The 19,264-nt window shown below is 39.2% G+C and overlaps 1 protein-coding gene across 1 annotated transcript in view; it reads right to left on the bottom strand.

Moving 5' to 3' along the window:
* Positions 1 to 19,264, bottom strand: part of ULK4 (unc-51 like kinase 4) — a 442,995-nt gene that overhangs the window by 142,124 nt on the left and 281,607 nt on the right. Inside the window, 2 exon segments of the mRNA XM_032459157.1 lie at positions 15,666 to 15,764; positions 18,845 to 19,008. Of these exon segments, the coding sequence (XP_032315048.1) occupies positions 15,666 to 15,764; positions 18,845 to 19,008 (263 nt within the window).

The following is a 19,264-nucleotide window of genomic DNA, read 5'->3' as shown; positions in this document are numbered from 1 at the left end:
TTTGCAAGTGAAACCGACAAAGGCTTGATCTCCAGAATATATAAGCAGCTCATACGACTCAATAAGAAAAAAATAAACAACCCAATCCAAAAATGGGCAGAAGACCTAAACAAGCAATTCTCCAAGGAAGACATACAAATGATCAAAAGGCACATGAAAAAATGCTCAATATCACTAATTATCAGAGAAATGCAAATCAAAACTACAATGAGGTATCACCTCACACCAGTCAGAATGGCCGTCATTCAAAAATCCACAAATGACAAATGCTGGAGAGGCTGTGGAGAAAGGGGAACCCTCCTACACTGCTGGTGGGAATGCAGTTTGGTGCAGCCACTATGGAAAACAGTGTGGAGATTCCTCAAAAGACTAGGAATAGACTTACCATATGACCCAGGAATCCCACTCCTGGGCATATATCCAGAAGGAACCCTACTTCAGGATGACACCTGCACCCCAATGTTCATAGCAGCACTATTTACAATAGCCAAAACATGGAAACAGCCTAAATGTCCATCAACAGGTGACTGGATAAAGAAGAGGTGGTATATTTATACAATGGAATACTACTCAGCCATAAAAACCGACAACATAATGCCATTTGCAGCAACATGGATGCTCCTGGAGAATGTCATTCTAAGTGAAGTAAGCCAGAAAGAGAAAGAAAAATACCATATGAGATCGCTCATATGTGGAATCTAAAAAACAAAAACAAACAAACAAACAAAAACAAAGCGTAAATAAAGGACAGAAATAGACTCACAGACAGAGAATACAGACTTGTGGTTACCAGGGGGGTGGAGGGCGGGAAGGGATAGACTGGGATTTCAAAATTGTAGAATAGACTACACTGTATAGCACAGGGAAATATACACAAAATGTTATCATAACTCACAGAGAAAAAAATGTGACAATGAGTGTGTATATGTCCATGAATAACTGAAAAATTGTGCTGAACACTGGAATTTGACACAACATTGTAAAATGATTATAAATCAATAAAAAATGTTAAAAAAAAACATGACAGTAAAATAAATAACAAAACAAAGATTCCATACCAAAAAAAAAGAAGATCCCTTGGTCCCCACTGATGCAGGGTGAGAGCTGCCTCTGAGGCCAGCTTCTGGCCACTCTTGAGTGGACAATGTTGCTGAGGCTGAGGCTGAGGCTGAATGTCACTCGTCCTTTGCCCTCCCCGGAGCATCCCTGTCTCACCTCATTACACCTAAATCTTTCAGTTTTACAACCCACACCCTAAATCAAAATTTTAATAAAAAATTGTCACAAAATACCCTATTAAGTCCTTGGTATCAATCACTCTGCCCTCAATTATTTTTGTGTCCTTTATATACGCAGATATACAGCATGGCATAAATCAGCTCATATCACAATCTTGTTTTGTAACTAGGTTTTGGCACTTGCTACATCTTATTCATGCACCTCACAATTATTTATTGAGCACTTGTGATGGCCAGGCACTTTCAAAGTGCTGGTAAAAGGCTGGGAACTAAACACACACATGACTTCCAGTCAAGATAGGGTGTGACTTCAAAATCTGCACCACCAACTCCATGATAACTAAAAGAAGAAAGAATTTTAAAGATACAGATAACCTTTTTATGGACCAGAAATGAAACAAACACACAGAAGCTTGAGGTTCAAAAGCTGTTAGAAATAGCAACCAGGAAATGGGATCTTTGGTATAACTGGGGCCACCACCCCATGTGGAACAAGGACACAAGTCAGGCACCAAGTGTGAAATAAAGGTGGGGTTCTCTGCACTAAATGAAGCTGAAGATGCTGTTCCAGTATTGGGACTCCGGCTAATAAACAAAGCTGCTCTACTATTGAAAACAACAGCAACAGAACCTGTGTCAATACCCCTGCAGGCTCAGTGTGCAGATTGGCGATAAATCCAGTATCACCATGAGATGGAAACTTGGGGACCCAGGGCAGAGTCAAGGTAACTGTAGTTATGACTGGAGGGGGGGGGGGTCGGTGCAGAGAAAAGAAACAGCAGCATCACAAGACACAAATAACTTCCACTTTTGATGAGACTTACTAGGAAAGAAACCTAAAATGCAGAAAGGGAACTGCTAAACACAATGACCAGGCGAATTCATTCAGGGAGAAATGAACCAACCTCAAAAGGATTAATTTTTAACAGTTTACTTGAAGCATAAGTGACATGCAAGAAACCTGCATATATCTATAATGTACAGCAATCAAGATAATGAAAACATTCGTGAACCTCAGAAGTATTTTTCTATCAATACCTCACTATTTTGATTAGAGCAACTTCATAGTATATCTTGACATCAGATAGAGTTAACCCTCCAACTTTGTTTTTTCTATAATAAGGTTCTTTGTATTTCAAGTACATTTGAGAACAAACTAAATAATCTCTATCAAAAAGGCCTGCTGGAAGAATTCCCAGAAACACAAAATCTATCAAGACTAAATCCTGAAGAAGCAGAAAATGTAAATGGAACTCTAACTAGCAAGGAGACTGAATCAGTAATCAAAAACCTTCTGATAAAGAAAAGCCCTGAATTTGATGAACTCTGTCAAACACTTTTTAAAAAGAACTAATCCTTCTCAAACTTTTCCCAAAAACTGAAGGGAAGGAAACACCTAACTTGCTCTATCAGGCCAGCATTATCCTGATTCCAAACACAAAGACACTACAAGAAAAGAAAACTATAGATCAATATCCCTGATAACCACTGATGCAAAAATCCTCAACAAAATGTTGGCAAACCAAACTCGGTAGCATATTAAAAGTATGCAACACCATGAACAACTGGGCTTTATTTCTAGAATGCAAGGGTGGTTCAGCATATGAAAAATCAATATAATACACAACAATACTACCCAAAGCAACCTACAGAATCAATGCAATCTTTATCAAAATCCCAATGACCTTTTTTGCAGAAATAGAAGACCCCATCCAAAAATTCATAAGTCATTTCAAGTGACTCCAAATAGCCAAAACAATATTGAAAAAGGACAACACAGCTGGACTTCCTGATTTTAAAACTTACTCTCCAACGATCAAATCAGTGTGGTAATGGCATAAACACCGACACACAGGCCAACAGAACAGAGATCCCAAAAATAAACCCCCACTTATATAGTCAAACAATTTTTGACAAGACCATCCAATGAGGAAAGGACAGTCTTTTCAACAAATGGTTGTGGGAAAAGTGGATATCTACATTCAAAAGAATGAAACTGGACCCTTACCTAACACCATACACAAAAATTACCACAGAAATTAACTCAAAGTGAATCAAAGACCTAAATGTAATACCTGAGACTGTAAAATTCTTAGAAGAAACAAAGAGTGAAGTTTCATTACCCTGGATTTGGCAAAGATTTCTTGGATATGACACCAAAGGCACAGGCAACAAATGAAAAGTTAGGCAAACTAGACTTCATGGAAAAATTTTTTTAAATTATGTATCAAAAGACAATTATCAACAGAGTAAAGAGGCATTAACAGAATGGTAGAAAATATTTTCATATCATATATTTTATAATGAATGCATATTCAGAATATACAGAGTTCATAATACTCAACAACGAAAAAACCAAACAACCTAATTGAAAAATGGATAAAGGACTTGAATAGACATTTCTTCAAACAAGATATCCTAAAAACCAATAAGCACAGAAAAAGATGCTCAGTATCACTAATAATCAAGGAAACGCACATTAACACTACAATGAGATACCACCTCATATCCATTGGGATGGGTACCATTAAAAAACAGAATATATGTTTTGGTAAGGATGTGAAGGCATTAGAACACTTAAACACTACTGGGAGGAACGTAAAATGGTACGGTCGCTATGGAAAACAGTGTAGTGCTTCTTTCAAAATAGAAATTATTACAGAATCTAGCAATTCCATTTCTGGATATATAGTCAAAAATTGAAAGCAGAGTCTCAAAGAGATATCTGTACACCCATATTAATAGCAGCATTATTCACAATAGCTAAAACTGGAAAGCCAACCCTAGTGTCCATCAACAGATGAATGGATAAGCAAAATGTGGTATAAACATACAATGAATTGTTATTCAGCCTTAAGAAGGGATGAAATTCTGACATATGCTACAATACGGATGAACCTTGAGGACATTTTGTTAACAAAATAAGCTGTCATAAAATGACAAGTACTATATGACTCCATGTATATGAGGTACTTAGAATAGTCAAAATCACAGAGACACAAAACAGAATGGTGGTTGACAGGAGTTGAGGGGAGAGGGGAACTGATGGTTCCTGTTTAATGGATACAGAGTTTCAGTTTCACAAGATGAAAAGAATTACAGAGACAGTAGTGATAACTACACAACACTATAAATATATTTAATGTTACTGAACCAACACTTAAAAACGGTTAAGGTGGTAAATTTCACATTATGTTTATTTCACCACAATTAAAAAAACTGAAAAAAAAATTCAAACTGCTCTTCATCCTTGGCCCAAATCATGTAGTTAGTCATTCCCTCCAGAGGGTCCCATGGAATATAGACACATGTCACAAAATTTTCCATATTGTATTGTATGATAAATTTGCATGTTTGCATACCCAGTGGCTGTTCCTTCACCTATGCAAGATGCTTATGAAGGTATATTGAGGATTCTGTATATTACTATCTGCAGAGTATTTGCTGGATCTCTGTAATTCAAGAATTTCTGTCCGAGGAGGCTTCAAATACACAGCCAAGAAGAGCTGCTAGACACTTTACTAAAAGAAAAGTTATCTGGAGGGCATGAGAGGAGATCAGCAGTGGAGAGAAGACTTAACAGCAAGACTAGAAAAAAGTCTAAAGTAGACCAGCTGTTGGCTGATGGAAAAGGATGCCATCGATTTTTCAGAGGGTATTATGAAGCTGAGACAGGACAGATAAAGTAGAAATTCAACATTATAAACTGTTTTTGCTGAGTGAAAAATGGATTATGTAAGTAGAAATGGAGACTTAAAATCTTCTATGATTATAATAGTAACAAATGTGCAATCTACAAAATCCTAAATATACCAATGATATAAAGAGAATATAAATCACATGTATTTCTACTACACAGCATTAACCGCTACAGGCATGTATCCTAAACTATATACAGGAAGTCCTGGCTTTGCATGGTAATATGGGACCATAAAAATGACCACAGAAACTTAAATTAAGCAAAATGATCTTAATGAATGGGGAAATTATGATTGTTCCATGACCTTTAAAATTTGTTATCAAAATATTAAAGTCTTTTTTTTTAAGACTTGAGAGAAATTTTAGTTTTCTTCCCAAAGCAACCTAGTTTAAAAACGAGTAATGAGGAAGAGAGGAAGGAAGAAAGGAAGAAAGGAAGGAAGGAAGGAAGGAAGGAAGGAAGGAAGGAAGGAAGGAAGGAAGGGAGGGAGGGAGGGAGGGAGGGAGGGAGGGAGGAAGGAAAACAGTCAAGCAGACAGACACACACAACCGGGGGGAGGTGATGGGCACAGGTCAGGACCAACACAGCAAATGTTCTCTATATTATCTATGCATATTTAACAATGTGGGAGATACTTAGACATTTCTGATTTTATTTATTTGGGCTCTCATTTTTTCTTGATGAGTCTGGCTAAAGGTTTGACAATTCTGTTCATATTTTTAAAGAATAAGCTCTTGGTTTCATTGATCTCTTCTTTTACTTTTTCATCTCTATTTGATTTCCACTCTGATCTTTATTATTCCCTTCCTTCTACTAAACTTTGGACTTTACTTCTATGGTAATCAAAACAGTATGATACTTACACAAAAACAGACACAGAGATCAACTGACCAGAATAGAACGCCCTGAAATAAACTCACACTATGGTCAATTAATCTACAACAAAGAAGGCAAGAATATACAATGGGGAAAAGGTAATCTCTTTGTTAAACGGTGCTAGGAAAACAGGATGGCTACATGCAAAAGAATGAAACTGGACCACCTTCTTACACCATATACAATCTCAAAATAGATTAAAAGCTTAAATGTAAGACCTGAGACCATAAAACTCCTAGAAGAAAATATAGGCAGTATGCTCTCTGACATCAGTCTTAGCAATCTTTTTTAAGATGTGTCTCCTCAGGCAGGGCAACAAAACCAAAAACAGACAAATGGAACTATATCAAACTAAAAAGCTTTTGCACAGCAAAGGAAACCATCATCAAGATGAAAAGGCAACCTACTATGTGGAAGAAGATATTTAAAAATAATATTTCCAACAAGGGCTTGATATCCAAAACTTTCAAAGAAATTTTACAACTCAATATTAAAAAAAAAAAGCAGTATGATTAAAAAATAGGCAGAGGACCCAAACAGACATTTTTCCAAGACACGCAGATGGCCCACAGACACATAAAAAGATGCTTAAAATCATGAACCGTCATGGAAATGCCAGTCAAAACAGCAATGAAGTATTACCTCACACTTGTCAAAATGGCTATTATCAAAAAGACCAGAAAAAAACAAGTGTCAATGAGAATGGAGAGAAAAGGGACCCTTGTACACTGCTGGTGGGAATGTAAATTGGTGCAGCCACTGTGAAAAACAGTATGGAAGTTCCTCAAAATACTAAAAATAGAACTACCATACCATCCAGAATTCTACTTCTGGATATTTATCTGAAAAAAAACAAACACTAATTCAAAAAGACAGTATGTACCTCTAATGTTCAATGCAGCATTATTTACAATAGCCAAGATATGAAAGCAACCTAAATGTCCACTTATAGATGATTGGATAAAGACGATGTGGTGCATAAATACAACGGACTTTACTCAGTCATTAAAAAAAAAAAAAAAAAGAAAGAAAGAAATCTTGCCATTTCCAACAACATGGATGGACCTGAAGGGTATTATGCTTAGTGAAATAAATCAGCAAAGAAAAACAAATACTGTATGTTATCACTTACATGTGGAATCTAAAAAATAAAGCAAATGAATGACTATAACAAAACAGAAACAGAATCACAGATACAGAGAACAAACTGGTGGTTACCAAAAGGGAGGTGGGCGGGTATTTGGGCGAAAGAGGTGAAGGGCATTAAGAGGTACACATGTTTAGCTATAAAATAAAGAAGTCACAGAGATGTAATGTACAGCACAGGGAACATGGTCAGTAATGTTTAATAACTCTGTATGGTGACAGATATGACTAGATTTATTGTGGTGATCATTTGTAATGTATGAAAATATCAAATTGCTCTACTGTACACCTGAAACTAACAATATTATACATCAATTATAATTTTTTTCCAAAGACAGAAGGGCCTTTTGAAAGCAATCTTTTTTTAAAAAAGCATACTGCTATATTATAACCACTTCTAGACAAAGGTGTAAGTCATGGAAGGGAAACAGACCTGCAGTCTTGGGACCTCTCCTTCCTAACAGCTATCCAAATTCAAACACTGAACGTCAGAGTTCTGGGGACTGTGCCTTCTGAAAAGGTAACAATGCTGTGGTTTCTATTTTGACTGCTCAGTGACTTTTATGGTCACCATTGCTGCTGGGACCCTAGGGCTGGTTGTTAGATATTGTGGCTACTATACTTGTAGTTTTCCAGAAACACGGAAGTCCCCAGGCAATGCTATCTGCCCCTTTCGTATCCTCTCCTGTCAATTAAAGGTAGGGTGTGAGTTGTTTCAGGAATACAGGCTGCCCAGTGACGGTCAGGGCAACTCCTGCCAAGAAGAGGCCAAATTCCAGAGAGAAGCCAAGATGATGCCATTTTAAATCAAGAGAGCTGGTGAGCCATCCACACTACCCCCTCAAGCAGGGGCTGGCTTGACCAGGGCAGGACAGTGAGGGTACAGATAAACTGATAAATCTGCACTTGAATCTATGTCTTATCACACTTGGTCTATTCTCACTGACACTGAGGAAAGGCAGGACATATATTATATTTGTTGGCATTCTGCTTCCTTTCCTATACAAGAATTAATTGAATCCTTTTTCTAAGAAGCAAATAAGCAGCTCCTGCTTTGTTAGGGCTTACAGTCTATAGAGTGAGAGACAGACAGAAATAAGCCATTTAGGCACCATTTAATAAGAGTTAGGACTTACTATAAGATTCACTTACGAGTGAATCTGAGGCATTTGTGTTATATCCAGTGGGAATGTCCCGTAGACGTAGAAGCAGTGGCTAACTGGAAAGAGGGGTATCCTTATTAAATGGAGGAGTGACTCCTTAGAGCAGCTGCTTAGTACAGAATAAGACGCCCGATCTCTTGAGTTTGACTTGCCAACAGACTATTTAGTACCTCTGGGCTTCATGACCATCAACCATAATCACTGTAAACCATTACTTACAATTCATGCTACTGGCCATGAAGACAGCAGGCAAGAAACAGAACAGACAAGCCCAAGTCTATTACTATTTAAAGATTAAAAATTCTGCTCTGTTCTTAAGAGGAGGAAATCAGAAAATGAAAAAAAAATTTTCGTGGCCCACGACGTATTTTTTTAAATTGGCACAGTTATCTCAGCAATGTGAGTGCATGAGTATCACGTGGACACAGGCTAAAATGCTGTCAGTGGCAGAACCATTAACTGCTCAGGTGATGGCTCAGTCTCCGCTCACCTAGCAAAGGGAAGATTCACATTCTGGTGCTAGGTGAGGACTGTGACCCTAGCCAGACTGCGGAGGGATACCTTTCCAGTGGCCAAAAAGGCAGTTAATATGAAAGTAGAAGCCAGCCTAACGACTGGCATCTCTGATAGATAATAAAGAAAAATTTAAAAGACAGATCTTTTATAAATTTGAAAAATACCTATTTTAATAGAAGGAAAAGGAAGCTGTAGTATATTTTATAGCAATAAATTATCTAGTTACAAAACTCATCTGGGTCGTACAGTCTGGCTTTCTATTTTCTTAAAAAATACTTAGGTCAGACAATTACCTTGCTTACTCTTGTCTTCAGGAGACATAGCCAACTTGCTAAATCTTTCATGAGCCATATCTTATACTATGTTTATCAACTGAGGGTTCAAAGATCCCCCTGAATTTGTGTAATGTGTACAGAACTTTGCATATAAGTCAGTCCAGGCATTTTTCTGGGAAGAGAGTCTAGAATGATCAGATTCTCTAAGCAGTTCACTCTCAAAACAGACTAAGTACTCACGCATAAAAAAAGAATGAAATAATGCCATTTGCAGCAACGTGGATGGGCCTAGAGATTACCATACTAAGTGAAATAAGGTAGAGAAAGACAAGTATCATGTGATATTACTTACATATGAAATCTTTAAAAAAGGAGACAAATTAACTTATTTACAGAACAGAAACAGACTCATAGACCTAGAGAACAAACATGTTTACCAAAGAGTAAAGGGGGTGGGGAGGGATAAATTAGGAATTTAGGATTAGCAGATACAAATTACTATATATAAAATAGATAAAACAACAAGGTCCTACACTATATAGTACAGGGAACTAACTATAACTATATTTCAGTATCTTCTAACAGCCAATAATGAAAAAGAATATGTATGTATATGTGTATGTGTGTGTGTGTATATATATATATATATATATATATATATATATATATATATATTTGTATGTATGACTGAATCACCATGCTGTACACAGAAACTAACACAGCACTGTAAATCAACTACACATCAATTTAAAAAATTTTAAAAACAGACTAAGAATCACTGTCTTACACCCACATTTCACTATGATTCCACACTGTACAGTATAAATATGGGTCATAAATCATAGGTTGACAGGTTTCATATTCCCTAAAGGATAAGTATGTTTGCTTTCATGGGATCCTATCGGGAAACAACGTCAAAAGCTAGCAAGTCCATTCTCCTTCCTTTAGGTGAAATATCTCTAAAATTACCTAAGTCTGATGAAAACTAAAAGTCTGTTTATTCTTCCTTGTGGGAAAGCAATTCCACCACCTCATTCTGTCATCTACTACATTTTTTAACAACCACTGTAAAATTTGTCTTTGGTCTCTCTGTGCTCTGGTTGAGGCCTTCAATAGCCTTATTACTATTTTTCTTCACTTTATACGCAGCTATGAGTGTGTGTTCACCTTCTCCAGAGAAGATACACTGCAATGTTCTTGTCACAGATCGTCCTGAAACCTAATGACTCCAGGGGTAAATGTGTACGTACACAACACAGCTCACACACATTAGGCAGACGTCTGGCTACTGTACTAGAACCTAAGTATGATCAAGTCACTAGTAACTGGAGTTCAGAGTCCCAGAAGGCTGGGGAAATATCTCAGAGAACACACTGCAGCAAGAAGGAGCTCTCCTGCTGTTTCCGGCAGCTGTACAGTTGGCCAGAGGTGTGGGTGTGATAGCACCTGGTGGAGATCTGACCTCAAGTGGGCCCAGGACATGGGGGCCCCTCTGCAACCCTCATCCTAGCCTGGCCTGTGATCACAGGCCCACTGCTCTCCCCAGTGGATACGGTGCACTCTGGGCTTCCCAATGCACTGGTACCCCAGCCCCCTGCTCGCCTGCCTTTCTCATATGCTTGTCTCCTGTGGTCCTCCCTATACAAACATCGAGCCCTCCAGGCCCCATGCCACCAGTAGCACCCGGCCTCCTTCTACGCCTCTGACCACTGGCTACAATTCCCCTGCACTCTGAAGGGTTGCATCCTGCTTTCCCAGAGACCGGGGACCAGCTCTGGCCTGGGCAACCTAGCAAATATGTCCACTGTCTGTGGGCTGTAGTGAAACCTTCTCCAGTAAGGTCTGACCCACAGCCTTGGAGAAGGACTACTCCCTTCAAGTTTGTCCTTCCTTGGATATTCTCCCTCAGCTTTTGGACACCCTATAGAGTTCTTTCTAAATCTTGTAGTTACTCTTCTATTATAGTTAAATAATTCTTTATATTAAAATTTTCCTGTTTGAATCACTGTGTGGTTTGTCTTCTGACTGGACCCAGACTGGTGCAATCATTATGTCTTTGACAGCACTCACTGATAATATGTGCTAACAGTGTTTTGTTTTGTTTTTTTTATTGTTTTTATTTTTCTTTCTAGTTTAAGTGTGTTATGGTTAAAGACTGCAGTCTATACAATTCCTACTTATTGGAATTTATCGAAATTCTTTTAATCTAATACACAGTCAACTTTTCAAAGGCTACAAAGGCTCTGTGTAACTCACCTCTACCACTGAGTAGCAAAAGTGGCCACAGACAATGTGTAAACAAATTGTCTGTGTGGCTGTATTCAATAAATCCTTATTCAGAAAAACAGCTAGTGGGCCAGAGTTAGCCCACAGGCTCAAGCTTGTCAACCCCTGCTGCACGTCATTATTTTTATTCACTTATTTGTCAAGAAATGAGAAAAGCTAAATCTCTCAATACTACTGCATTTTAAAAACATTTCTCCCTGTATGTTTTTGGTCCTTCTCTGTTTTTATAGTTCTTTGCTTTGATATTTGACACAAAAAGGTTCACAGTTATTATAGCTTCCTGTGGATCTTATTCTTTACCATTGTAATGCTTCCCTTTGTCCTGTTAAAGGTTTTTTTTGGGTTTTTTGTTTGTTCCACATTAAACCTTACATCTAATATAGGAAAACATTTAAAAATATACAATAAGACAATAAAATTAAGACCAAAGATAAGTTTAACAATAAACCTAATACCAAAACCAGGCACAGACACTACCAAAAAAAGAGAATTATAGGCCAATATCACTGATGGACATAGATGCAAAAATCCTCACCAAAATATTAGCAAACAGAATCCGATAGCACATAAAAAAGATTATACATCATGATCAGGTGGGGTTCATCCCAGGGACACAAGGGTGGTTCAACATACGCAAATCAATCAGTGTAATACATCACATCAACAAGAGAAAGGACAAAAACCACACGATCAGCTCAATAGATGCAGAAAAAGCATTTGATAAAATTTAACACCCATTTATGATAAAAACTCTCACCAAAGCGGGTAGAGAGGGAACATATCTCAACATCATAAAAGCTATATATGACAAACCTACAGCCAGCATAGTACTCAACGGTGAAAAACTCAAAAGTTTCCCACTAAAATCTGGGACAAGACAACGATGCCCACTATCACCACTCCTATTCAACATGGTCTTCGAAGTCCTAGCCACAGCAATCAGGCAAGAGAGAGAAATAAAAGGGATCCAAATTGGAAAAGAAGAGGTAAAAGTGTCACTATATGCCGATGACATGTTACTATATACAGAAAACCCTAAAAGGTCCACACAAAAACTACCAGAGCTGATTGAAGAATTCAGCAAGGTAGCAGGTTACAAGATTAACGTTCAAAAATCAGTTGCATTTCTTTACACTAATGATGAATCAACAGAAAAAGAAAGTAAAGAAACAATCCCCTTTAAAATAGCACCCAAAGTAATAAAATACCTGGGAATAAATCTAACCAAGGAAGTGAAAGAATTATACAGAGAAAACTATAAACCACTGATGAAGGAAATTAAAGAAGACTTAAAAAAATGGAAAGATATCCCATGCTCCCGGATTGGAAGAATCAATATTGTTAAATGGTCACACTGCCCGAGGCAATCTACAGATTTAATGCAATCCCTATCAAATTACCCAGGACATATTTCACAGAACTAGAACAAATCATAATAAAATTTATATGGAACCACAAAAGACCCAGAATTGCCAAAGCATTACTGAAGAAAAAGAAAGAGGCTGGAGGAATAACTCTCCCAGACTTCAGACAATACTACCGAGCTAGTCATCAAGACAGCATGGTTTCGGTACAATAACAGACATATAGGCCAATGGAACAGAATAGAGAGCCCAGAAATGAATCCACAAACTTTTGCTCAACTCATCTTCGACAAAGGAGGCAAGAACACACAATGGAATAAAGACGGTCTCTTCAGCAATTGGTGTTGGGAAAACTGGACAGCAGTATGTAAAGCAATGAAGCTAGAACACTCCCTTACACCATACACAAAAGTCAACTCAAAATGGATCAAAGACTTAAACATAAGACAAGATATAATCTCCTAGAAGAAAATATAGGCAAAACATTATCTGACATACATCTCAAAAATGTTCTCCTAGGACAGTCTACCCAAGCAATAGAAATAAAAGCAAGAATAAACAAATGGGACCTAATGAAACTTACAAGCTTCTGCACAGCAAAGGAAACCAGAAGTAAAACAAAACAACAACCTACGGAATGGGAGAAAATTTTTGCAAATGAAACCGACAAAGGCTTGATCTCCAGAATATATAAACAGCTCATACGACTTAATAAGAAAAAAACAAACAACCCAATCCAAAAATGGGCAAAAGAACTAAACAAGCAATTCTTCAAGGAAGAAACACAAAAGATCAATAGCCACATGAAAAAATGCTCAGTATCACTAATTATCAGAGAAATGCAAATCAAAACTACGATGACGTATCACCTCACACCAGTCAGAATGGCCATCATTCAAAAGTCCACAAATGAAAAATGCTGGAGAGGCTGTGGACAAAAGGGAACCCTCCTGTACTGCTGGTAGGAATGCAGTTTGGTGCAGTCACAGTGGAAAACAGTATGGAGATTCCTCAAAAGACTAGGAATAGACTTACCATATGACCTAGGAATCCCGCTCCTGGACATATATCCAGAAGGAACCCTACTTCAAAATGACACCTGCACCCCAGTGTTCATAACAGCAATATTTACAATAGCCAAGACATGGAAACAGCCTAAATGTCCATCAATAGATGACTGGATAAAGAAGATGTGGTATATTTATACAATGGAATACTATTCAGCCATAAAAACCGACAACATAACACCATTTGCAGCAACATGGATGTTCCTGGAGAATGTCATTCTATGTGAAGTAAGCCAGAAAGAGAAAGAAAAATGCCATATGAGATCACTTATATGTGGAATCTAAAAAAAACAAAACAAAACATAAATACAAAACAGAAACAGACTCGTAGACATATTGTGGTTGCCAAGGGGGCGGACAGTGGGAAGGGACTGACTGAGATTTCAAAATGTAGAACAGATAAACAAGGTTATACTGTGTAGCACAGGGAAATATACACAAGATCTTGTGGTAACTCACAGCGAAAAAAAATGTGACAATGAATATATGTATGTTCATATACCACTGAAAAATTGTGCTCTACACTGAAATTTGACACAACATTGTAAAATGACTATTACTCAATAAAAAAGGTTAAAAAAAAACAATAAATCTAATTGGAATAAATTCACCTATAAAAGAAAACAAATCTCAGAAAGAAGCAAACACCAAAACCTTCTCTGTAAAATATATATATGAGAAACAGAGTGTCCCAGAAGTTAAACTGAAATGGATTCTTCATCCGCCTTTAAGCTATTTTTCTTTTTTAAATCTTAGTTGCTATTAATATAATCATTATCCTACACATCACATATTGCAGCAGTTATATTTAATGGGGCTGTTTTGAGTCTTTTATGTGTCCCTAATGAGTACGTGATTTGTGTTAATCCTCTGTTCACTGGAGCCGCATCTGTGTCCCGCCCTCAGCCTGTCAGAGGGCTGGCTGTCAGGGTTCAGCCGTCCTGCTCTGAGCTGAAGCTGTTAGGGTTGCTACTTTCCCAGTACTTTCATGCAAAGCCTACGCCAAAGACCCTTCCACTCTGCCAGGGACATGTCTAGTTCCCTGGGATTTTTGGTTGTTCTCTCATGTCACTGTGAGCCCCCCGCCACTTTTTTGTGACTGCTCCAGCCCACAGATACTACTACTTAGTATCTCGGTACTGACTGATTTTCTCCCTCTTTTTAGTTTTCACTCATTTGAACCAAACCTTTATCTGCTGAATATAAGGAAGTCTACAGGATTAGCTGTTCAAACTGCATCTGCCTTCCTTTGTGCCACAGGGCAGAAGAAGGCAAATCCTAGCAGCCTTCAGAGAACTGAAGAGCTGTTGGTCTTCCTCAGTGAAGTGTGGGGGCCACAGGTAACACCTTCCCTGAGTTACCTGCGCCCCTAGTCCTTGGATCCATAAATCTGGAAAGGTGTTCAGGGAGTTCTGTGGAATTTCACAACCAACCCTGTGACTAATTGCTTTGTCCAAGGCTGGGAGTCATGTGTCTGTAACGTAGGGTCCTCTTTACATTTGATCAAAACTTCAGTTGGACCCAACTCCGAGTCCCTATTGGTTTCTATTCATATACTTAGTGGTCTTGTGCAGTCTCACTTGTTTTCATGTAATTTCACTTATTTCATTCTATTTCTGTGGAGACTGAGAGGGTAAGGCTTTATTTTAGGTCTGCCTGTGCATCTGTTTCGGGGGAGTCCTGCAGGCCAAGTATAACTCTAAAATAACTTTTTAAAAGAGAACTGATTCCCATAATGGATTTCTTCTCCATTCTTGGAATTCATCTCTGGAATTTTTTTTAACTTCACATTCATTAAGAAGAATTTGAGACTCTGCCTTACTTAAATATCCACTTGAATGATAAGACACCTGGTGTTAAAGGTAGAAATTTAGTATTTCCAGGCAGAATAATCTTCTGAAATTTCTTTGGATTCTAGCTTTGAAAGGAACTAAAATGGCATAGAAACCAAGACATCATGAAATTCAAACAAAGTCACTCCCCCCACACCAGGAACGCACTGAGGCACACACAGGAACGTGTGCGAGCTCTTACCAGCGGGATGAGCAGGCTGACCAGGTCTGTCAGGGGCCTGCTGAGCAGCAGTAGGTCTTCGGCGGCCTGAATGTTCCCTCCTGAGCCAGACTTCTGTGCCTGAACAGGGGGAAGAGCAGGGAAGGGGTTCATGGCGATGAGTCAGCCTGGCTGTAGGAGCCAGGTCCACCCAGCCCAACAGACGACGGGGGCTGAGGAAGCACTCGTCCTCGGGCCTGGGAGGAGAAATTATGCTCTGTTGTCACGTGACAAAGAGCACACACGGCCACCACCACTGCTCAAGCCACAGAGGCAGATCTGGGCGGCCCGCAGCTAAAGCAGTACCAAGAGCTGTTGTTGGAGGGGTGCTGTGATGTTCACATAGCGTCAGGGCTGAACACTTCATTGTCCCAACCGTCCTGAGACTAGGTGCTGGGACCCTCGTTTCTCAGCTGAGAAAACTGAAGTTCAGAAAGGATAAGTAGTTTGTCTAACGTCCCACAGATAATGGGTGAGGAAGCCAGAGGATAAACTCAGGCTAAATGACTCCAAATCACATGAGCTCACATCTTCTGGGCACTTTTATGCACACTGTATGACGTAGACAAAACACATCTGCCTCGCTTCCCTCCCTAAATGCACACACTTGCTCAGATCACACCTGGAATACTGACTGATCCGGTGAACAGGCTTTGGACCACTGCATGAGTAGGCTTCTTGATATCTGTCTACACTGCTTAGGAAGTATGGACTTAAACTGCAATGGAAATGAGAAATGAGTGGCTTTAAGTATGTCTTTTCCCAGGAGTTTTATAGAACTAATTCCAGAGGAGATGTCTATCACAGAAGTAATTTTACACTGAGAAAAGGCACTGATTATTTATTGTGTCTGCTACAGCATGTGCACATTTCATTGACATATATCCTCTCTGTTTTTAACTTCACTCAGAGTAAAGCTACTTTTAGGTAATGACCTTTGCCAGAGTATGTAGAGCAAGCTGCCCTGTTTCAGGTCATTAACCTGGACTCCAAGGTCCTTCTCATGAATGCCAAGATTCCTTTTGCCTTCAGGCCTATGGATGGAGTTGAGATGCCTGCTTTCCTTGATTCAAGAGGACCTGACTGAAAATCAGACACCTGCCCATGTGCCCCCACCACACCAGTCAGTCCTGGGCATGGATTTGTTTCTGCTTCCACATCTCTCACACACAGCCCTTGAGGGGAGGAATTAAATCAGGACCAATTCAGAACCACAAGGCAGCTTGGGAGTAGGAACTGGACTCCTATGAGACTCTGACACCTGCCTCTCCAACTCCTCGCCTCCCTAGTATACATTCCTGCATCGTATCTCTCTCCTCCCTGAAAAAGAAAAGTACTCATAAATCTCGGCACTATTATCAGTTTCAACACTGGCAACACTCAATTCTTCTGCTTTCCAGAAGTTCCTGTTAGAAGCAGACACAGTTTTTGAATGCAGAAAAATCTCAGGTGTGGTGCATGTTTATAAATGGAAGAGGTAACTTATGCTTTGGAAAGTACTCACAGCTCAGTGTTCTAGAAGAATGTCTCTTTGATGCCTGTGTCCTTTCTTTTCCCAACCCTTTCCTCTAATTCAGTCTCAAGGACTCTACCTCTTTCAGATTGAAACCAGGTATCATGGAGATCAAAGCTGGTAGTCAAAGTCCAAAGAAATACATCGGAGATATAGAGGAAGGTTCAGGAAGATGACAGCAGTAAAATATTAAGTGGTATGGAAAAAAAATGAAGAAGCAGAAAATAGTGATCTACTGGTACACTAGCAAACTGGAAAAGATAATTGGAAAATATTTTGTACTAAGAAGTTTTCTTTTAAACACTCTTGAACATAAAAGAGGATTTCTATTATTCTGCAATTTAAAAAAATTTAACCTTCTGATCCTTTTTGTCTACAATCTGCATAATCTTTTACAGATTGATATCAAAGCATCTTGTGAGAGTAACTATTGACTAAATCTTGAAGAATTACATAAAAACTACCATTGTGGAAACTGAGATGATGCTCTCTGAAGAGACACTTACTGGAAAAGAGAGGAAAAACTAAGAGAAATCCATAATTCAGGATTCCGTGAGTTCCTAGTTATGCTTTACTGCTCATTTAGAATAATTACAGATCAGCAAACAGAAACAACCATGTAGCTCAAAGGTCACTTTTACTTACTGGCTTTACAAGTTTGGGTTAAAACTTATTGACTAGCTATCACCTTTGTTGAGGGGATCTTGTAATTATTTATTAAACCACACAAGAAAAGCTAAATAAATACTTGACCAGCTTAACCATGGATAGGAGATGTCATTTATCATAATGATGAATAACAGAGACTAAACCAGGGTCTAGGGATTCATCCTTGGCTCTGCTCCTAAGACTCCTAGCAAAGTGTCAGAACTCTGGTTTCAACCTGAGCTGCTGAATTGTCCAAGCCAGGATGCTGCCATTGGCAGACACCTGCAATTTTACCAGGATTCCAAACATAACAATGAATTCATATTGGCTGTGTGCTTAGATGCATGACCTAAGTATCAGCTGACTCTGTTGGTCAGAGAAAACATGAACGGAAATGGGCATGTGGCAGTATCCAACACCTAGGACGGCAAGTCCTCAATAAACCCACACACCCTTCCTTTCTTAGAGCACGAGGCCAAGAAATCCAGGTGACAGTCTGGGACAACTTGACTTTTATACAGCCACTAAATACACCTCTAGTCCTCAAAACTATCTTGTCGTCCCACATTATTGGAAATAAGGGAGAGCAAGAGCGAGGGTTTATGTGTTGCAAATGCATGTGTGTGTGTATCTATGCATATACAAACACATTGTATGTGTATGTGTGTGTACCTAAAGATCTCAACCCACTCCTCCTTGCTAGCTAACCCATCCTGTTAGGGACGGGCTGGTGCGCCATCTCTGGACAGGAAAGACTGCACACTGCTTGGCCAACCCTATGGGGCAAAGGATCTCCGGGTCGACCAGTTCCCTAATTGGTGTTCAAAGTATCTGTTCTTGACACCCAAAGATGGCTAGTATATATGGTAGGGTCTCCCTACAGAATCATATGTTCTTTTCCAAAAATAGACACATTCGAGGAAGATGAGAGAGAAGAGGATGAAAGTGAAGTGTGACATGGCACAGGGTTGATGGAGCCACAGGGAAAGAGGTGATCTACCTGCAGAGCCAGCCGCACCACACCGGAGGTATAGGTCAGCATGCCGTGCAAAATATCAAGCAGGGAAAACAGCAGGGCGGCAGCTGTCTCGTTGTTTTCATTGTCCACGTCCAAGCACAGTGTGGCAGTTTCGGTGAACAGGTGACAGACATGACCAACTAGCCCTGGGGGTAAACAAGGAGCAGGGTAAAATATTCATCATCAATTAGAAAAATAATGTGCCACGTCAACCCAACAGAACAGGTATGTGGAGTCGACGCTGCATAAACTCCAACTAGTCCTTCAACTGTACTCTGTACCAGATACCCTGGGGAAAGCTTTTTAAAATGCAGATTCCCGGCCTCGCTCTCGGAGAGTCCATGCAGGAGCCTGGGATGGAGCCTACGAATACACTTGTTCAAAAGCCCCCCCAGGTTAATT

The sequence above is a fragment of the Camelus ferus genome, chromosome 17 (genome assembly GCF_009834535.1).
Source record: "Camelus ferus isolate YT-003-E chromosome 17, BCGSAC_Cfer_1.0, whole genome shotgun sequence".
In the NCBI taxonomy this organism is placed as follows: Eukaryota; Metazoa; Chordata; class Mammalia; order Artiodactyla; family Camelidae; genus Camelus; species Camelus ferus.
The sequence above is the reverse complement of the archived record's forward strand: the minus strand, read 5'-3'. Positions and strand labels throughout refer to the sequence as shown.